Below are 22983 nucleotides of genomic sequence, written 5' to 3' on the forward strand. Positions count from 1 at the left end.
CAATGTTTATGCAAAGGTTCCTCGTCCAGCTATCGCCGTACCCATTCGGGGACGGGTACTGTCAGCAAAAGCGCCTTCTGTAAAACTTACCTCGAACTATGATTTTCTTGCCAGCGATGCTAATGGCCGTTTCCTGTGTGAGCAAATGCTGTGCCATACATTCATATGTTGCTGCAGCATCCGTTGAATCCACATTCCGTATATGGAGGTCACCTCCATTTGACAATACGCTATATTTTCCGCGCACTGCAAAGTGTATTGGTAAACAGCCAATCACAATCAATGCTTTCCGTGTAAGCTACTTGCCAGATTCGTCACAGGCTAAAACTGGGCTGAATGCTAGTCAATATTTTTGGTAATACGTAAATTGTTTCTCGGCCCATTTTTAACTCATGTTCCTGCCTAAAGTAGTAAATATACAAACGGTCATAGGTGATTATTTAAATATGGCTTCGGCTATGAATAGTGCCCAAAGAAAACATTTCCTTTGATGAGCTGACGGCATTGTTGAAAATCACACTTGTTTTACTTAAAGGATGTGCTTACCTATCAGAGAGCTATTCGAATGTTACTAGACGTCCTTATTAGAATAAAGCCTACATAGCTTAATAAAGGTACTTTACTTTTCACTTACCTCCTATTGAACCAGCGTTTAATCGAAATGAGTTAACAAGCCACGTCTTGACTTGAATGTACGCTCTGTCTACGTCGCTGATATGACATCGCAGGACACCTGTATTACCCCGGATTATCGTTCGTTCGAATACCTTCGCCGTAAATGTCCGCTTTATCACTATAACCAAATGTGCATAGGTAATAAAAGAAAGGACGTTAGACTAAATAAGTATAGTTATCTGTCGCGACTACTTGACGATCCGGCATGGGCTAATTTTCTTTCGCTTGACATGAAGTCCTACTAGCCCCATATATATACATATATGTCAGCCATGCATATGTGCACAATGTATACACGTGCAAGATTTTTGTACGATAGAACACTTTAGGTTTCATTGAGCTCTAAGTCCTACTTTTTGTTTCAACCGACATCTGTCGTATTGCAAAAATAAGCCTATTGTCGTTAGGGATATTATGTTAGAAGTGTGTTACTACGGCTGCATATGTCCAGTAAACAGGCAGCTTTCGCTTTTTGTTAGTTTCTACCCAACAGAAAGCTCCAGACGCTACTTGTCTTTTCTTTTTCCTCTGTTTAATTTGTCCTTAGCGATTTTACTGTTCAGCAAACATTTTCAAGCATTTCCATTGATGACAAAACGAAATGATCTCAGTTTTCTACTATACGCATCGTCACGTCAGACTCTGTTAAATAACGTCAGTCAGGTGTTCGGTTAAACGCAACAGATCGGGCAGCAGCGCCGCCTAACTGTGATGTAACCATTTAATTTTACACGATTTTTTCTTCTGTTCGTTCCAAAACGTCACCAGTCGCGTTGTGCTCAAGAAGCGTACCTGCCACGTATATGTTTTCAAGTCCCGCACGCCTGCATGGATATGACCACCGGACTTCGTTGAAGCTATATCGTTGTTGTTGTTGTTTTGGTGGCAGAAGCTTGCAACCTGAACTCCGACGCGAACGACGACGATAGAGCTCAGTTGGCTCAGTTGGGGGCCAGTATCTATGGAGGAGCTGGTAACAATTTACAGTGAAACTTTGGAAGGGTGGTAGTGTGCAAATTATGTAACTGTCTGCTTTTCACCGGACTACACTTTACCGGAAGACAGAAACGATTATTTCAGTCCGCAACTGCAGGACTACATATACTATCACGTTGTGTGCTTAACTTCTTTCTGCCCTCCCTTTCACCCTCTAAAGCGTCCCCATCTATGAGTTCACAAACGGCGCAAACTGGCTATCGCCCCAATGTCCACTGATGCTGTTACGGTCGAACAAAAGAAGCGTTCGATTGCTTATATTACTCTGCGCTGGTTCACTATAGACGGCTTTGACAGTGGCTGGCGTAAGGCGCTCCGATACTTTACGAAAACTCCAACGAGACGACCTCGAGGTTTTCTGAGAACAGATATGAAGACGAATGAGGGAACTCGGGCGTAGGGACGCACTTACACGCAAAAGGAACTGCCCTGAGCTGTTGGCCGCTTCTAAAGGTAGCTTCGCCCAAACTTACCCTTAAACCATACGAACTCTCCAGTTGAGCGGCACTTCGCTTTCTTTGCACCAATGCAGAGTGTTGACTAAATCAACGAGCTTGCTGCTACTTCTGGCTAGCTAGTTCGTTCCAAGGTAACCCGTATGAAGAGTCCGAAATGGAAGAAACCCGAGGGCTAGCAGAATAGTACAGCACAAGGTCATTGAAATCAATCCTTTGCTCACTCGCCCGGCCGAATAACATCCGTCGTCGGATAGGGAACCGGCAAGCGGTCAAGTAATCTTGTCCCAAGTCATCATCAACGAGAAATATGAACTGTAAGCCCCTATGTGCGTAGCCAAGGGGGAAGAAAGGGAGTGCGTAAGACGCGGAAGGAGAGAAAGCATCCGGGCTCTTGATCGAGCTCTTTCCCGGTGGCCTTCTGCTTAATTCTCGATCTAGCTACCTATTTAAAAAGAGCGAAAGTAGCGAATCCTATAGTGCTGTTAAATCAAATAGCGATTAGGCTATTGTTCAGGCCTTCGAAAGCCGAACGCAAAAGCCCCAAGTATCGCCCTCGGCTACTGTAGTCTGGTTCGGTAAATTCACATGCAGATACGGAGTATGTTGTGATGCGGCTCCAACGATGCGAGCGGAACGATACCATATCAAAAAGCGCGAATATCGTTCATACACACTATTTTAAGGATGCCACATTCTACATAATTCTCTTACATACTGCAGCAAGAGTCTATTTTTCTGAAGGCCATCCCTGTTCGGTGTTGCTCTAGGACAGTAGAACGCTCCAGCAGCTCTCGTCCTGAACAAGCGGTAGCGTTGTACTCGCAAGAACATGTCGGTGCAGACCTGCGTTGTAGCGTTGCTTTGGGCCGAAGTCGGAGCAGATGCCTGCTCTATGTTCTCAATCGACAATGAGATGGACGCGCAAAGATATCGGTCGCCCCCGGAGGTATAGTGTTGGCAATACCAGTGGCCACGTTAGACTCAACAACATTAGTCCGGCGTTTGGTGTTGTGTACAAAATACGGTTGTGAAAGATAAAGAAATGAAGTTTTAAATGAATATCTGCTGAGCTGCAGGAAATCAGGGCCATAGCACGAAGTGCAAGGTGCCATATAATACGTTGGTAGCTATCCGATGCTCCCCCTGTTCAATAGCCGCTGGGTGCTGGCTCAGCCTGCTTCGCTGCTGTCTATATCGCATAGTTTGCTCAGAACCTGCCAGGCGGCCTACGTGGTCCTGGCGAACTGCTTACACAGCCCAAGCCACCACGCACTATCGAATATAACTACTAAATTCATTAGAACGAGCAACCGCGCTCAGCCTTACCGCCTCATGAATCCACCATCATTACGAGCGAACGACCCAAGTAGCAGGGCCAGCCACCCAACCGGTTCCGATGAGAAGGGAGCAACTGCCACTACTAAAGTTCATTTACCTAAATACCCGGTACAAGCTGAAGCGAATGGGGGTTGTTTCGGGAGATTGTCGGCAAAGGTAGCAGCGGGAAACGGCGCAACAGTCCGTAGTCAGCCGCATGTCTCTGGAAAAGGGTAACTTGCAAGGGGCGCAGGCCTGTGTACCCGAACACTGTGATCCTGTTTGTGGTCCCCCAAGGTTTAGCGTTGGCGCGCCCATTGCGCTACCACAAGAGCGGTTGCCTGATGTCGTCGGAGCTGGCGGATGTTTGCCGCTTTGCTTTAATCTTACTGAGGCGGTATCATAATTACTTTGACGTAGACTTCTCTCACACAACTGGTAGTAGGGTTACGAGCTAAAGTCAAGCGTCACAGTGTAGGAACGAGGAAATGATTTCATCGTAGTAGTATGCCATCACTCATAGCGTTGCTATCATAAAGTATTCTTTTATGTAATGATATAGCAGAGGATCCCATAGCGACTGAGTCGTACGAAAGACATGTGCGTAAGAGACTGCTTTGAAAATAAACAATATCGGACTATACTAAATGAACCTGTGCCGTCAGTGTGCTTGTTCCAACGGAAATATCTTAAAGCGCCGTATCGTTCACAGGACAGAGGGTGTTGTTTTAGAGACAATAAAATGTATTATCTATGGATTTGTACGAGGATTTGGATAATCACTATAGTAAATGCAATTGCGTAATGCGTTCTTTTTTAAAACTTAGATACATAGTTGTTAACATTTAAATAGACACGTTAAAAAAGTTTACATGTAATAAAGCAAAATTTTAGTTATACTGCTCGCATCTGCTGGATAAAACATTTTTTCTTCGCAAAACAGCACATCTCAAACGCTTTCCGGAAGGACAAAAAAATCTACGGTACAAATTACTGGTTCATCCTCATGATGAGATGGATAAGTGAGTGTACTAGAATAATGCCCTAGGATAATCACAAACGAATAAGGCGGAAACTTATTCCACCACTGGCATACCAATTTTATTCATTGCTATTTACGCTTTCCTATGATTCATCTTTGTTGTAACCCATTTCATCGTAGTGTCTTAGGAAAATTGGCTCGCACATACAATCCAGTTCTATTTACACCGGCATACTTTCCACAAACAGATTCCAAGCCAGGCATTTTTCCCTCCTTCTTCAAAACTCGCTTTTTTAAACGGCGCCTGTTCCCTAACAAACAAGTAAATGGCTACTATTCCATTCTCCAGTTCGACTGCACGTGTATCAGTAGATTGATTTTATTCTATGTTTTGAGCTTTGCGTCCGGCACCGCCATTAAGCACTCCATCAGACGGCTGGCTCCCAACGCGAAACGACGTATGTCTATGTCTGGACTTCAGCTTATACTACAACATCTTTCGAAGATTAGTACACAAATGCGTTATCCACTAGGCTATCACGGGGATAAATTGGTTTTACTGTCATGTATGAACCATCCTCAATACGAAATGATTTCTCACGCCTGCAAATACTTAGCGCTTGCTGAAACACTAGGTTCCCAGTCTGTTCTCTAGCGAATCTTCGCCGACTGTCTTTTTATTGGTCAAGCATTGAGGCCGCCAGATCGCGGAATTCAGCAGCTCATTCAATTGGTTAGCGCTAATCAAGGGGTTCAGTAGGTCATCACTGAACGCTGGCGTTTATTTCGGCCGAGCCTTTTGATGTTAGAGACTCTTTTCTTTAAACTGAGAACAAATTTTTATCTGGCCAAGAGCAGGGCTGGGCAGGCCGTGGCAGCTTTGTAGACGATTGATATTCGGATTGCTTTGTGCTTTGGATTGTGGATGGTGGTGCCTATGGTGCAGTAGTTCTCAACGTCTGTTTCTTTCGGCCTTCTCTTTATTGTGGTATTTAAGGCCGATGGCCTACAACGACGAAGGGAGTTGTTTTAGTATTTGCTCTATACTCCGCGAGGCCATTGTTCTTTACTACTCGTGGTGAGATGGTTGCCATTCTACTTTTCAGTTCTTTTAGCATTCGAGAGCTGGTTTTCTCTCATTTCTTAGTGCTGCTTCTAGCCTTTCATCATCTTATGTAGAATTTCTTTGAGGATTGTTTTCCACAGGCGCCGATTTTGCCCTCATCCTATTCAATGGACTCCATTATTCTCCGTCCACTGTTTGTATACGATGACCCAATATTTTTTTCCTAAAATCTGCCTACCGTTTCACTACCCGATTTTTTGTTCAACGACGAATTTCTGTGTTTATATATATATTATACCAACGATATAGATAATCTGAAGCAGTGAGCGCAAAAGGGGCGTGAACCCAAATAGATAGCTTAAATAAATTTAAATTGCAACTCGCTGTTTTCTTTCTTCACAAAGCTAGACTGAAGGACACCGCGCAGTATGACAAACAGTCGTTCATCGAAGTACGACTATCATTGGCCAAAACCTCCAAGGCCTTTCCTTATTGCCCCCCGCTCTGGAGGGTAAAGGATATTCGCTAACGCTATTATTTCGACCGATGGTTGAAGTCTGCTAGTGGTGGCTTTTCAAAAAGTGAACGAAAAGAGGAGAGGACACAAACAAAGCCTTTGTCTTTGTGGCTTTGTAAACAGATTTAGAAAGCAATACTGAAACATCAGGCAGATCCTGGTCAGCCGACATGCACCGAGCTCGCATATTGTTCTAGAGCGTCTTTCAGGCACACTTCTTGTCCATCTAAACGGAGGAAAGCTACCAACAACGAGTGGACCAATACATCCACTTTCCGGTCCGCCTAAAATCCTGTTCTTTCTCAGCTTTTATCTGCGTAACGACGGGGTTTTCCTCCGCAAATAAATGCGTTGACCAGCGGCTGGCTGGTTCCCTCATCTCTTATTCTGCAAATACGAACGAGATAGCAGCACAAATGACCGAGCAAACAAACAACGAAGGTCAAAGATCAGAACGAAGTAGTGGGAGATGGAAGCGATTAAGACAGAGACAGGGCAGGTCGTTTTAGATCGGGAGGCATCGGAAAACGAGATGAGACGGAGAAGGAAAGACGTACGAAACCGAAGAAGGTCGACGGAAGAAGACTGGAGCATCGAAGCATTTACGAAGAACAACTAGAGGAGGTGCTCAGAAGGATGCGGGATAAGCTTATATCCTCGAGCCACATATCGAAGAAGACTTAAGCGTTGCTGGCCGTAAACCTTCTGTCTGCCAAGTATCTTTCGCAGTAACCCCTTTGACTTTCCTTTAAGTAGTCATCTAAGCTAACTCCGAAATATCCGCAACTCCCAACTGTAATGGATCTCTATCGATGTTGAAAAATACGGAAGGTTGAAAGTCTCAACCCTTGGGGGATTTTCGTTTGAGATCTTAGGGAGAAAACTAAGAAAAGAGAGACGATTTTTCGAACCTTGCTCGGAGAGCAAAACTTGCCAGACATGTGTTTTTAGGAACACTGTGCGTAGGCCAAACACCAATGGTCAGGAAACAACAGGGACAAAACGTGTGCTGGGGTGGAGATGACAAGCTGGTGATGCTGGGAGATGAAAAGAGAACTGAAAAAACGATGCAGCCAAATATGCTGATACATTGCCGTTTCTTCATGGCCAAAGGGAAGCCAATTTTATATCTCTCGTTTATCATGTCTGCCTCTGTTCCACTCTTTCTTCCTGTGCGCCAAAAAGCTAGGCCGTGCACGGAGCCAACAAGTGCGTATACAACAGACAGACACGAAGTGACCTGCCGGACTTCGACGACAGGGTCAGCAGAACAATGCAGGCAGGTGATCATAGTGAAATCTTTTTGACGCTTAAGGAAAGGAAGAGAAATAGAAATATAATCCGCGGATAAAACGTGTTGCAATTAAGCAATGCTTATATATCAGGAAAAACCCGGTTGTTTTAGCCGACCCCAAACACACATAGCACGTAGCTTTTTCTCCAGGTTGTACGCTTACTGTTGTTGCTCCTGTGGTAACTATTGGGCCGTCTTCCTCTCTGGCTAAATTTTGCAAAAAAAAATTCGAGTCCTAATTGGCAAAAGAGAGGTTGGGACAAAAGGCTGGCCTAGACAGCAGAATAACGACAATGAACGTCATCACTAATGTCAAACACAGCGGAACTAGAAAATGAATATAAGGTTAAAAAGAAAGAACAAAAGACTTGTTAAAAAGGACCGGGTCGCAATGTGATAGTTCAGTGTTGGGTAACCCATACTGAAAGAAGGCGGACTTCCGAACGAAAAAGAATATTACTGATGCAACTATGGTCAACTTACACTTTGTCAATTTGTATTTTACGGCCACTTCTAGAATAACCGCATAAATCCATTTGTTACAGTGTTTACTCTATTGGTCAAGATGACCATTCTTCTGCAAAGCAGAGGATGGTTATTATGGCTATCTGTGATACTCTGTTATGGCAATGGGTTTAATTTTATTGCTTCTATTCGCTTTTCAATGACAACAGGTTGAAGCGGTAACTGTTGGCCCACGCGAGTGGGTCCAATGGGATTCATGGAGACCGTGTATATGATAAGAGAAAAGTTATACACTAAAGGTCGGCAACACCGTACGCTTAAAACGTCACGAAGTCTGCACAGAGACATAAGCGGATGCACTAGGATATAATGATCGAAAGCACAGTCCTTATTGGCTCGACAAGTGCTGTCCTGCACAGCTTTTTAATATGCCTGCAGTGTATCGTCAAGGCCATCCCAAAATCCTCCTGACCGTACCGCTTCCTAATCTCGCTGCGTCAACAGAGATCGTCTTATCAAGGTGCGCTAACGTCTTCATCCCGTTCTCCAAGGTCTGCCATCCATCATCGGTTCCGATTCAGTTGCAACAGAAAGCGCAACTTGTCATGTATTTACATCTTGACAAAAAGCTTAAACTATTCCTATATACTAATCCCATCATGTGTATGTATATCTAGATTGAATACTTCGATCATTTCCAACCTCAGTCTGACTTCGTCATAGATACACGCTTGCTGAATAATTAATCAACCAGAATCGTCTAAGCAGCAGTGCCGACAGTGCAAGCAATAGTAGCCGCTCGAATATATCAGATCCACCACTTCACGGTTTATGATCAATTTAGGAGCAACATAGGTGTCTGTTGAATTCTGCGTCTGATTTGTATTTATTTCCCTATGTATAAGCATATACCGAGGATAGCAAAAAGGAACGCATCGTCCGTAAAGCAATAGACAAAATGAAAGTTATGACCTTAGATATTTGAATCCAGCCGTCTTGTTGCTAGAGCTTTATGACATATCGCTTAGAGCGAAACATAGATCAACTACAAAAAGGAATCAGGAACAATTATCAAACTGATTTAGTATAGCAGAATGTGACATGTAATCAGGAACGATAAAACGTCCGATCGATTGATTCCGGCCAGATCCTTTGAAATAGACGGAAAAGAGATACTAAGAGCACACTAAACATTGTTCACTATAGATTCGCGGTAGATCGACCAAAAATACCTATTAACGCCTTAAGATTAACACGCCATTCTGTAATTACGTTAAGTGAATACCTTAACGTGTGTTAGATACAAATCACGTTAATAACCTAAGAGTAGTTACTAATTGCAAAGCCGTAGATAAATTAATAATGTGTAATAGTGTCTAAGGTGACCTTCTCGCAATTTGTACCCCAGCTTTGTCTCGCTAAAAAACGATTTTTTCCAAAATCATTCTTTATTGAAAGGAACTACATTTCGTATAGATCTGTTCTGATTACGAGAACACCATGGCGGCATTTCCATTCCGTACACGCATTTGTATCGATTTTTTAAACTTACCTACTTGCCGTTCTATCTAGTCCAATCCGCTGCGTCAGAAGCATTGGGCTGCCTTTTTGTTCTTCTTCTTTGCTGTACATTCTTCCCCATGGGGTACATTTCCACACTAAAAAAGCGTGGAATAGCAGCTGATTTCATTTGAGTATATCGTGTCGTCCTGGTTAAACCTCCGACAAGCGGAATATGGTAAAAAATTGGGAAAGCGTAAGTCAGAGAAAACATTTATCCTATATATTACATAAAGCCCATCTTAACAAAAAGCCTTCGGAGGCTTTCGTCAATAAGCAGTGGTCCGCGTATATATACTGTTCATACGAATTTTAGCTCTTGTATCCTCCCAATTGAACAGCATTGCCCAATGAACAGCAGCAGAGCACGAACGCAAATAGAGGGTGACGATGTGGTAAAAAGTGACTCAGCTTTGCGGTGTAGTCACTTTTTATTCCCTTTTTCCCGCTAGAACGGCTTTTGAATTTCGAAGGCGCACGATTTTATGGATGAACTTGAAATCGTGACGTCAAACTTAACTACAAACTTGCTGTTAATAAAGGTTCTTGTTTATTATTTGGAAGCTGGTATTCTGTTTCGTCAAGTACCATAAAATTTATTTACTTACTCCCTAAATTTTTTCAGTTTCTTTTATGTCCAAAGATGGTTTATTTTACCTACCGTTTCATGTTCCATACATATATATAAACCTTTTATACCTCATAGTATTCGGTCTTCCACTTTTGAGCACTGATTTCGGCGCCGTCAAGATCCGACGAGGCAGGTCCTTGTTTTCTACTTTTCTTGCCGTTTGCTCTAATTTTCCGATTCGCTGACCCCAACCGACTAAGGCGTTACTGGGTGGACTGCTTGAATTTTGGGTACCTGCCGTTGTCGTTTTGCCTTGACTAAAGTTATCTGTTCACCGATTCATTCTCTCACGAAAAAGTCCTTCATAGCGCATGGATGTCCTTCCGGTTGAGCCCTGTTTAATAAATACTTGTATTTGAAAGGAACTGGACTGCAGAATTTCATCCAAACTGAATTTCGTTAAGCACCCTCGAGGAAGTCCTGCCCTTTGCCTTCATTTGCTAAGACGCGTTTTTCACCTATCCACTTTCACGGAAGCATTTCCCCTCTACTAGCAGACTGGCACAACACGCATACGACAAAGGTCGGAGTAGTAGCGGCGGCACTAGTATTGGCAAGTACAAATGAATTTTACAAAAGAAAATGTTTGCTGTTACAGCAAAGCCGAGAAATAACGGCGTCCGACCCGTGAAGAACTTTCGGATAAGTATGAAGACGTGGTCGCAGGCAGCTCAAAAATGTAGCCTCTATAGCCATCGTCGAGTCGATGAGGATTATGCCTTCACCTTTGGCATCCCGGTATGTTTGTCCGTATCTCCGCGGAGGTCTCGGCATAGTCTTCGCATATACTGCTGGCGACCATTGGCAACCTTTTTGCTCTTCACGGTCTATATCCCATTTATAAATATTTAATCTGAGTTAACTAAAAGCCTAGAGGGTGATCTTGAACAGAGATGGTAAATTTAGCTCGCAAATAAAGTATCCGAAAGCTAGCAATAAGAAGAGAAAGCATGAAATAAAAAAAATATGAAAATAGGATCCTAGCGGTTTTGGCTGTTGGGTTTTGGAACAGGGCAGACCTGGGACATTTCCATCAGTCAGGGTTTCAATTTGACAGACCAAAGGAAGATTTGCCTGCTGGACCGATGCACGAAGGCGAAAGAAAACCGGAGACCCAGTCATGCAAAGCTTGTTTCCTGCAGAACGATTTTGAGAACAGAACCCCCCTCCCCTTCTGACTTCCCTCCGATTGTGTCGCCTTCGTCAGACCGAAGGCGTTACATCGAACCGACATCCGTGTACCTACGCCTCTTAGTGTCGTCGGTTAAATTGCATTTTTATATTTGTCCGGTCCAATGGGTGTGCATGCAAACGGCGTTATTCAGTACCGCCCAAGCGGTGGAATCGCCAAAAGGTCTGCCTACTAACAGCTCTCAATTAAGCAGTAAATAGCGTTAACGAGACGAAAATGGTGATAACTAGATTAATTAAGTCTAATTAGCCTACTGGTCGGATTTAAAAAAGCAGGCGTATATTTTTATGGACCGTCCAATCTGTGATGGTTTACATAACACTACAACATGACGAAACACAACCAGATGAGGCAAATCTCATGCAAAAGCTTTCTGAATTTTACCAAGCGGCTAAATATATACACTAATCATCTTTCATCCAGAAAACCCTTCATATCACATAGAATAGCCAATCTCAAACACGCGATACGGCAGTTTCAATTGATATACTGTTTTAAGTGTGCTATATTCTCTTGTGCGTGCCACTTGTGTGGATGCTTAAAGTATCTCTCTCCGTAAAGACGCCCGCTTGTCGCAGCGAAACTAACTCAATAATAAATAAAATCAATTTAGATAAGGCATTTTTTTAATATTATCAAAGATATATTACTAGCCACATAGCAAAATTATCAAATATGAAACTTTCGATATTAAAGTAAAACAAGTTTATCGTTCCTGATAGCGTTCTAAGCATCACTCGATTCGTATTTAATGTGAAAATAAATAACTTAAAAATAACATTTTACAATATTCCTTCTCTTAAATATAGGTGTAAAAATTCCACACAAACAACACACTGTCATAAATTCATCAGAATCGTACTTCTAATTAGCTATTGACGTCAGTGACGTTAGCTAATGACGTTATTTAACGGAAGTGCTTGTTTTTATGAAAACATCTCAGATGGGGTCCACACATTGTCCTGGATAGACCTGTAGACCATCTATGACCTCCTAGTTGTCGTGACCTAATCCGTCTAAAGCTGTTAATGTTTTTCTCATAGTTTGAAATGCTTAATCACCACGCTAACTCCCGATACGTATGCTCACCCGTCCAATGTAATCCCCCCAAAATGACTATCTCATTATAAACGTTAAGCGTAAGCTTCTTTGTCAACGTTAACGGTCTGATTATTTTTCGATCACTTTTTTCGGCCACACTTTGTAGAAGATGATGTATTCAAGATCACATAAAAGAAGCTCTTTACAAAACAGGCACGGGCGGTGACCATATGTACTCGCTTCGGGGTACAGCAGCCGTGTCGGAGCAACTTCCCTTTATACTAGGATGGAAATGACCGAAGGGCACTCCTCTAGTTGGTATTGCAAGAGTTAAGGAACACTTCATACAATTTCGCTGCCTGCAGCCGACTGTCATTTGTTGGGTGAGTCTCAAGGTGTACTAACTGGGTATTGTTTGATAAAACCACCGACTAACTGCTACTGTTTCCCTGAGCCTTCACTCAGCTCTAGCTAACCTTTTTATTTTGTAATGCACTTCGTCGGCAGTAATCAGCCAAGCAATCTCATTGGGTAGCTTTAGCCGCTGTTGACTTTCGTGGAAGCAAACGAAATCTGTCGCCAATCGACAAAATGAGGTCGAACCGGGCATATTATTTGTACGAGGTTGAACTGGGGACACTTCAAGGAACGCTCGAATGCTAACCACCGCCCTTTATATAGACGCAGGCAGTTCGTCTATATAAAAGTTCGTCTATATATATAGGCTGTAAGCTTTTTGTTTTATGTCTGGCGCTATTTTTAATAAGCGTTGCTTCAGCCAGCTGATTGACCCGTCAAGTAAGATACAAAGTCTTGCTGTCTGTGCTTGGTTTCGAGTCTGAACCCCATTTTAGGCTGAGGCGCTAAATATAATGGTAAGCATGTTAACACTGCGTTATTATAGTGAGACGCTATTACCCTGTGTACCACTACTTCGCCCTTTATCTCTCCTATCATATTCAGAAAAAAAGTCACCGTGTCGCTTAACTTTACCCGATTATTGATTTTAACTCTTAGATTCCCCTTGGCTCTTTTAAAGCTTGACACCCTACGATTAAGGAAAGATGCGATGTCCATGGCCGTAGCGGCGACAACTAGTATTTCTTAGAGTCCTGAAGGCTTCGCAATTTTCAAGTGTCGCATAAGATGAGAAAAACAGTGAAAACGCGGCGCTATGCAACTCTGCGGGAATCTGTCGGCCACCCGTGGCAGTGCTTAAAGTGCTTCTTGACCTATTCTTCATTTTATGTTCCATGCACATGTGAACTTACTCTAAGGTACCCTGTTAATTTACTCGATTACTCTAGGATACGACAGTCACACGGTGGACAACTATCTGGCCCATAGAATGGTAGAGCAGTGTTACTCCCGCCTGTCGATCCTACTGAGGTGGCTTAGATTCAGCAGAGCTAGCTATCAACATCGACGTCAAAGCTTCTGAGCCGACTATTGCCGCCTGCGTCTTCGCCGTCGACGTCGTCCTATTCCCAATCTTTAATTCTAAGGCCACTACTTGGTGCACTATAGGTACTACCACTAGTGCTGATACGTAATTGCTTCATCGTAACGGCAAGTTTCTCATATAAATGGTAATTATATGGCTGGTCGGACAAGCTGGCCGCATCGAGAGTGGTCCAAGATGTCCTTTCAGTGGACCGCTTGAGAATAAGCGCTGCCCGGCCTAGACGGCGGGAGCATCGGTAGCAGCAACATTTCTTGCTCTCGCATACTTGACCGTCCGGAGGCAAAGAGGGTTTGGCTTACTAAAGCGAACCGGGCTTCGGTTCGGCAGGTTTGCCCACTAGGACACAGAGGATTTGTGAGCTCCTTTAGCAAAGCTAGAGATTGCTTTAGCTAGAGTTCTTTTCTCTCATTAGATAGGGGCAAAAGCTGGAGAGCCAATGCAAGTGAGTGTTTGTGATATGGCCTCTAGTGCTGTGTGCTGATAGTACAAGGCTTACGGCTAGTTCCATGCTCCTATAGGCCTACACTTTCCTATTCTCAGGTAACGCAGTTTACCTTCGGGGTTCGCTCGACTAGGTTATACTTGAGGGTCCAGCATGATGATGCCTGATCACCGGGAATTAACTTCGCTTGACCGCGCCATGAAGCTTCAGGTGCAACCGCACGCTGTTGCTTTGATAGTAGTGTTAACCTAAATGATAGCCGGACTGGAATAAGGTACTTGGGACCTAGGACCGGTTCCGTAAAGTACCTTTGCACCGTCGACGGTTGGCTGCGACAAAAGCGCCATAAGAACGTTAGAGTCGGTACTGCATCAAGGGATCAAGTGTGCTATTAAGAACAAGAAGACCGCTGGAAGAATAGGTCTAGGGAGTGCTCAAGATCATCCCCCATACACAGGCACAGGGTACGACAGAAGGTGAAAAATAGTGCCACGGCGAAGCATAAAAGGCAGTAAGAAAGAAACGAGTCCGGAATTGACTCTCTCTCTCCATATATATATATATATATATATATATATATATATATATATATATATATATATATATACACTGATCATCGAGTTTTGTTAAGTTTGTTGATCTAGCCTACAATTATACGTTTTTAGTACTATATATCGTATACGTTTAGTTAATTTTGAAGAAATGTCTATTGCAGGTTACTGGCCGTTATGGTGAGCTTCAGGATATCCGGCAACGACAAGCCTTTTAAGTTGGTTCACCACTGAAGTGTATAAAGCGGTCCCTCGGAGCACTATCTCTTGATTTGGATTTAACCGGTGAAGCTTATCTAACCTCACGCCTTCCCTAGTAGTAATAGCCACAGAGACTCTACAGCCGGACGTTATAAGGTGCTCTCAGACGAGAATCAGCCTAGCAAAAAAAGGCTCTTAAGGAGAGCAGCGAACAGACTTGAATTTACAATAAAAAATTCTGGCATAGTTACATATGGTAGGGAGCCGTCGAAGATGTAGACGCGATATCAATTATCATTATTATCTAGTTGTACGTACAGGTAACGGCAATTTCCTTACAGCATTAAAAATAGCCTTTCTTAATGCAACACGCCACATAAACCACACACAGTTTTTTTATGTTTATGATAATTATAATGACATAATCAGCTAAGAAACACAATAACTATACACCTACCAATAACAGCATACCATCAAGTACCAAACGATTTCTTAATTTCCTCCCTCGCGTATCGATACGCCGTGGTTCAATGTACGTGTATATCTTTGTACAGTTGTATCTTTCATTGAAACATTCTTATGGCCAGAGTCTAGGCCATGCGGTAAACCACAACGAGCTGACCAGCGATCACTGAATGAGTACTACTGTTATAGCTGGTATTACTTACCTGCGGTGACTTTGACGTCCCTGCTAAGCACGGCCCCAGCTAAATTCTGTCCGGAGCACCGATACGCTGTGTCGTGCACGTCACTCCGGAAGTCCTGTGCCGCAAACGGTTCGAGCACGAGAGCGCCGTCAGAGCGCACGTGGCGGAGATCTGTAGCAGAAAACAGAATACAGGCAAAAGCAGACGCAGCAGAAAACCTCAGTCATGATTAGATGTTCTCTGTGCCGTGCCTTCGCGAGTGGTTAGGTTGATCTGCTTATGGGCAGGTGAGCAAAGGGGTATATAGAAGAGTCGTCGAAGTGCCCTGCTGGATTTAGCTTCACTCAGGAGTCGGTCGCTTCGTGTTGTTCTTGAATGTTCCTGAATGTCAGGAAGAAGTCGTGGTCGGGAATTCGCGGAAGTTCAGGTAAGCAAAGCCAGTTGCGGTTTTACTTACTGTATTAATTACTGTGTGGTACAGGCAAGGATACCTCAGAGTATACTGTGTACCTATATATGGCAGTATTGTAAGGGGTACCGAAATGTGTATGCGGAAGAAGTGGAAAAGAAAATTGAAGTGGAACCATAACGCAGAGGCAAAAACGAGAGTTATGTCTATATTCCATAGCCCTTGCGATGAACCTTAATGTTTATATTTAGTCAACGTATATTCAAAGCATGGAACATGTACATTAGTTCGAGATAAGTTTTATTGAATTTTTCTACTATCTCTAGTTTTTGAGCTGACCGTCACAACATTGTTGGCATCGTTGGATGAAATTAATGAAATTCACAGAGAATCTAGTAAGTTATACATCTGATAATAATTATACAAGCTCATAAAGGAAATCATTTAACGATGTTATTTGCATAAGAAGGCAATTGGCTAGCTAAATAGCTGCTGAAAATCAACATAAAATTCTATATTAGTTGCTAGAACATATCAATTTTGCCAATCAACCAATTGCTGGACAATTTTAGGCGATATTTGATAATATAAGCTGACTGTGATAATTCGTAACACAGTGATCTTGATAACTAAGGCAACATGTAAGGTTTCAAAGTTAAACAAAGTAGACAGGTGAAATAAAATACCCTAAACACCGCATTAACTTGCTTGTTGATCAAGGTAGCGACCTGGCAACGCTGGTCTATTCACGTGCTCACTTGAAATTGGTTTGTCATTGAGGCAATGATTTGTGCCGTGAATTTCCTGAGAATTAACTTCACAGCTTCTCGCATTATGGATTACTTACTAGGCACGGTGGGGGCCTCGCTGCCATCGCGATGTATCCAGGTTATTCGTGGCGGGGGCTGACCCTGTACGGCGCAGGGGATCACAACTCCGCTGCTGTTGAGGAAACGAACCCGGGATGGAGGTTCCTCATGAAATGACGGAGCCTGATACTTGCTTGCCTCCGTAAAGCTGCCAATTGTGAGTAACAACAACCAGCTCCCGAAAGCACCCACTGCACCGTCGAAACTGACACCTACGCCAGCTCCCTGACCACCCCTGCCACCTGCGAAGGAAAAACAGAATGGATAACAGAATATAACACATAGACTGGTAAGGGTCGTACTTGATAATATATGTTTACATTTGGGCATGTTGGTTATTATTAAAGTGAAATTAAATAATTTAAACGTAGTGGTCCTAAGCCGAACGCAGACAAACCCGTTTCCAGCCGTGTGCCTACGCACGCGCTTTCTGTTGCGATCTGATGCAACGTCGAACGGCTTAACACCGAACGTAAAACTCAGAACACTCAAGTAAAAGTCAAGTGATTATCGAGTTTCAATGTTTAAATGATCGCATTGGCGTCAGCGCCTTGCTGTGCGTGTTTGTATATAGTTGACCTTTTTCCGAAGAATACTTTTTTCACACTATAAATTAAACGAGAATTTAACGTATTTATACTGTTAATGCGTTACGCAATACGCAGACAGTTCGGGGTAGCTTTTCCTTCTGATCCTATACTATTGCGTAATGTTCTACAAATTTATTATCTGTTGAGTGAAAAAGCACCTCTTCCAGCTACTTCACTGCCCTGATACGAAACGATTGAAAAGCTCTTTTAGAAACACGTACCTTGTGGTTTTTGCATAACCAATGCAAGCTTATTGTTTGATATGCGTAGCTTGAAGTTAGTAAGTATCTAGAACGACCAGACAATTAGTCTGACCCAGACATACCCGCGTCGTGTATGAAAACCGACATATTCGGGAAACTATTATCCAACACTCAGATACAGAGTCCTTTTTGCCCTCTTAGGTCACTTTTGGTAGAGATGAAATTGCTTTTGACCAATCAGCATAAGTTAATGGATGCGGCTAACCGAACAGAGTGAAGAACCCGATTGAGCAAACTCGGAAGGAGTTCGGAGACTATGAAGCAATCCAACGAAGGACTAGCGCCAGAGGGACTGCGTTCATCCTTGTCGACTCGGTTGTAGAACACAGAGACAGCCCCAAGTCAATCGCTCCCGGATACCTGCGTATATACAAATACGCGTCATGATTGTCATGTCATATGTCGCACAACATGTTTGATATGAGCCCTACATATACACAGGGCAAAGAAAAAGTTTCCTGAAGATTTACACACTGTTTTCATTCAAGTTGTTTTTTACTCGTAATTTTACTCTCTTATTACTTTAGCAAACGTCAAATGACAACTATTCAATTGTCAAGTGACATTTTCCATACTATATAATAATGTTGGAAGGGCGCGGTGTATCGCGCAACTTATTAACTTCGTTATATCTGTATCCAGACACGAGGAGTATCGAAAGCAGATCAGATTATACATTACGATCTTAACAGCTGAAGCAATAACGTGCATACAGGCTACTTTTAACTAATAAAAGCCAACGTATTCAAAAAACGATGCGTATAATAGCCAATACGATGCGCAGTAGCCACCTACAACTCTACCTGTTATCACCTTAAACCCTCTACATGATTCTATCTTTCATTTCGGTAGTGTCTTTTTGCTGAGGACTTGAAAATGACTGTATTTGTTTGACGTTCATCCGCACGGTAAAATGTCGAGTTTTCAAAAATCACCAAAGTTCAGACCGCGCTCTCTGTTGCAGCTCCTTCGAGAAACCGCATAACTTATGTAGAAAATTTCATCGTATTTAGGGTTTGTCCTGTCAGCAAAAAGTTTGAGCGTTTGCAGACTTAAGTCGCTGCTTTGCGGTTCAGATCGCTATTCCACAATTCAAGGAACCTTTAAGTTATTTCTAATTGAGCCGTGACGAAGAACAAGCCATACATCCCCATTCATGCCGGTGTGTTGAGCTTTGAATAGGGTTTAAATAAGCAATCAATCAATTCTGTGCGCCCTGTACATCATTCCTAGATAGCCCTAAGGTGACTGAGCCGTCGCTATATAGCCACCAGTTAATTTTCCGCATAAAGCTCCTTCAGAAGCTAACTTGTATCTTTAAGCTACGCATCTTAGCCAGTAAAATATATCATTACGAAACGAGTTTATGCTGTGACTAGGTCAGACCAAATGGCAACGAGATAGCCAGAAGTAAAAAACGAGGATTGAGGAGTGTCGCGAGTTTCTTCCTATCTTTAAAGCCTCTACCAGACTACTCTCACCCTTTAAATTATAGAAACGGTTGAGAAACGTTACGGGCCAATGTCCTTATTGATTTGGGATGAGTGTGGGTTCACACCTAACTTGAACTTGGAAGGTTTATTCAGCTAGAGCTTAAACTATATTCTGATGCAATATGGTTTGTCATCTTTTGTGTGATGCATCTTACAAAAATTTACAGAATTTACTTGAAGCAGCCATATGCAAATATGTTCTCGATATATTCAATTATGTGTACGTTCTAGGACTTGACACATTTTTGCGGAAAGATTTAGATACTCAATGAGACGACCTAATTTGAAAATTATTTTGCTTTAAATAGATATTTCAGACCATAGACTTCGATTTAATAGAATTCAGATGACGACGAATCATTTATACGAGCAAACAATCAAAATGCTTTTTCGATGCCTTTTTTTTTTATTTCATTCTATAAACAACAGATTTCTTCGAAAGAGCTACGACACCACAGTATTACGCACTCGATGTGCCTTTGGCATGGAGTTCCGGCCTTCTTAAATGCCATCGGAATCAGCAATCACCACCGCCGAGCCTGTCGAACCAAGCTAACGGGTCAATGAAGCTTCGATGAGAAATCTTGTCGAGACGATAGCGAAATGGCGAGGCCGAGACCTGAACACTGAGCAGCATATTGGCCGACAGCATCGTTCGAGGTTAATGTTCTTCTCTTCGGCTCGACGACCTCCAACGCTCGTGGAGGCAGCCGTCCTCCTAGCCGTCCGTGGGGCTAGCTTTATTTTTTCCCCGTCTCTCTCCTTAGTCAATGTAGCAGGTAAGAAACAAACGCTCCCGCTTTCCATTTCCTGTTTGTTCCCCCGGCTCGGTTTTTTCGGTTTTCCTCCTTCTAAACAAGCAGGCAAAGTCTTAGGAACCCTAAGGGTGTTTCTCCAGAAGGTAGACGGTCCAGGGAAATTTTTGGGGGCACGAAGAGGTAGGGTCTTCAGGACTTTCTGAAAGACCTGTTTTTCACCTTTTTTTCTCCATTCGTTATCCAGCGCGGAAGATAGAGAGAAACAAAGCGTATTTTTTTCCTTCATTTTTTTGGTCTCCTCTTTTTCTCTTCGAGTCGCACTGAAGTAACTAGCGACCGTCCGCAAGGGGCAAGGTAAGGGGCGAAGCTTTGTCGCGGAGGAAGGCGAACCTCAAGGGTAGGAACTTGGAAACCTGCGTATCTACGCGTTTTCTGTTACCGGAACATTGCCGGTGGTGGTGGCGGCAGTGCCAATAGCTGCAGTTTCGATTCGACGTCCATCGTTCGTTTCGTAGGTTGTTTCTTTGGCTCTGATCAGCGGCGGATTTTGTGCTTTCATTCGATTGAAATATGTCGATTTTTCTTTGTTTGTTGGTCTTGACCCGTGGGCCGCCAAACTCGACCCGCGCTTTTGCTAGGTTGAACTGAAAACCCCCCACGGAAACCCCACCATAGCTATCCCGGGACGAAAGCCTACTCTCGGACTTTCAGTTTCGGCAGGGTTTCCTCTACATAGACTATCTTCTTTCTAGCAGCTCGGATACGCTGTCGTTGTGTCCTACCCGATAGCGTGGGGCCATGCTTGGTTTTATCGTATCTACCTCTGCTTGCAAGGGGAAGAGGACGTGGTGAAGAGACTAGTGAATAGTTCAAGGAGTTGCATGAAAGGTTACCTGTTGGAGGTGAAGAAGGATTTCGCCGTTTTGAAAGTGGAAATCTTGTCGGTATCGATGAGATTCTGGTTGACTAAACCATCTTTGGTGGTGCACGCAAACTCGAACCGAGCTGTTACTTGTTAGAATATATGAAAACGATAAAGAAGTTGATTTGATAATGGTTTAGAGTGTAATCGGAGGTAGTTATAAGATCATATAACCACCCACTATTTTGCCAGACCGCATACTGCAAAACAAAAACGAAGTAAACTAAATCGGAATGAGTTTGCTAAATGTCAAGGAATATCCCTTTGGGTTGCTTCATATGCACATTACCAGTAAGAGCCTATGTCTCATCAACTTTTTGATCCCAATACATGCCAGTTCGGCCTGCTTTAACTTACGTGCACAACAAAATTTCAGAACGCATTGGTATTTCGCTTGGCAAATATAACTAGAAGACAGAAAAGGCTTAGCAAGCAAATGGCTTCGAGTCCAATGGATATAGGTTTCAAAAGACTCTTGTCAAATTGTCGCGTACTCAATGCGACCATTTGGCAAAGGTTTACCATATACGTGCTCTGAGCAGCTAATTAGACGTTGACCAGCGTTATATAACATGAACTATGTTTTTATACTTTTGCCTAACTTTAGTTCCTTGTAAACGCCCTTAACGGGTCTTCCCTGTGATGAACTGAACGTAACAGTATTTGAAACTTGGTCTGAAGCATGTCTCTATCTAGGTAGTTCACTCATAGCTCCCATTTAGCACATACATGGCCTTTTCTCCTCGTTGATTCTATTGTCCAGCCAAGAAATTCAATTTTAGTAGTCGGAAAAGAGTCTAGTGCATGACGGGGGCTCTGGCATACAATATGCCGAAATTCGTCTAAGACTGCTCTCTAGATGGAAGCGGCTCCTGGACAATTCGAAGGCCCCCTCATTTAACAACAGAAACGTTGCATACAGTCAGAGTTGGACTGGAACAATAACATCACTGGCATCTATTAGGAACAGGAAATATATATTGCGCATTCTATCATATTTAAGATTATATTATATAATATTAGCGATTTAGAATTGAACATTACAGCTACGATTTTTAATTAAATTACAAAAAATGATAAAAAAACTTTGATGCGGGATTGGAACGTCTAGTGCTCATGGAGTCGAAGGGAAGGTCTTCGACATTTTTGCGGAAATATTAGCTCTTTCCAGAAAGCTTTGCTTCCATTTTTTCGTTCGGCATTTGGGGCTCAACAGACAGTTCCAATGGAAATTAGATGAAGTATTACCCCGGAACTTCTACGGTCGCGTAATCCTTCTAATATGAGAGAAGTGTCCATCCACAATAGAAATCATTCTCGTCCTGTTTGTCGTGCAGTCTTCCATTGTTCGGCCTGTTTGAGGAAACCCAAGTGAAATTTTTGCCCACATATATTGTCTTGATTGTCGAAGCTTTATATGAAGCTACGAAAATTTAATGCTCTTCTAGCTCCATATTTGCTATTCTGAAGTTCCATGTGCGTATGATGTAGATTTAGCCCTCGGATAGCCCACAGGTCTACGTACTGATACGTTGTTATAAATGGCAGTTGCAGCGTTGAAAGTAGCGAATTGAAAGTGCATTGACGACAATTGTCTAGTAAACAGTTGGACGCTCGGACACTGTTGAAAATGTCAGACCGATGCGATGAGGTCAGGGTTCGTGACATCGGGGCGTGACAATTTGACATCTTATTTTTGTCATTGCCGGTGCCGACCTTATCGATGACAAGGGAAAAAGTCAACAGAGAGAACCTTCCTAGTCGCTCTTCCGTTCGACATCCTTTGCCTGCTACCCGAACAGGCGATACGAAAATGTGTGGCACTGAAGGAACGGCGAACGTCGATTGGTGTACAAGGAGCCGCAACGACATAGCCCATCATCTTGTTCGTTTTTAGCGCTGGTGACAGCAGCGCAAGCTGCCGATGTTACCAAGAGGGGCAAACAGACGCCCAACGAAGAGGCACGACGACGACGACGGCAACATGTTATGTGTCATGGCGGACAGCAAAGTCTCCTGAACCGTTGGAAGAACGGATGCTACTCCCTATCCCTAGGAGGCGGTCATACAGTGGGCCACTGTTTCGACCAAAAGTGGCACAAGCCCTGCATTCTGCTTTGCCATCAAAGGGCAGAAAAGAACAGATTTTCGTCACAGGTTTGAGGACGCCACTGCTTTT

At 43.1% G+C, this 22983-nt stretch overlaps 1 protein-coding gene across 2 annotated transcripts in view; it reads right to left on the reverse strand.

Moving 5' to 3' along the window:
• Positions 1 to 22983, reverse strand: part of LOC111244251 (cell adhesion molecule Dscam1-like) — a 131497-nt gene that overhangs the window by 35356 nt on the left and 73158 nt on the right. For both annotated transcript variants that reach the window (XM_086986360.1, XM_086986354.1), the window contains exons 3-6: positions 16757 to 17020; positions 15522 to 15671; positions 635 to 793; positions 91 to 246 (exon numbers count right to left, since the gene is read on the reverse strand). In XM_086986360.1, the coding sequence (XP_086842486.1) occupies positions 91 to 246; positions 635 to 793; positions 15522 to 15671; positions 16757 to 17020 (729 nt within the window). The remainder of the gene's footprint in view (positions 1 to 90; positions 247 to 634; positions 794 to 15521; positions 15672 to 16756; positions 17021 to 22983) is intronic.

The sequence above is a fragment of the Varroa destructor genome, unplaced genomic scaffold (assembly GCF_002443255.2).
Source record: "Varroa destructor unplaced genomic scaffold, Vdes_3.0 BEIS01000001.1, whole genome shotgun sequence".
Lineage (NCBI taxonomy): Eukaryota > Metazoa > Arthropoda > Arachnida > Mesostigmata > Varroidae > Varroa > Varroa destructor.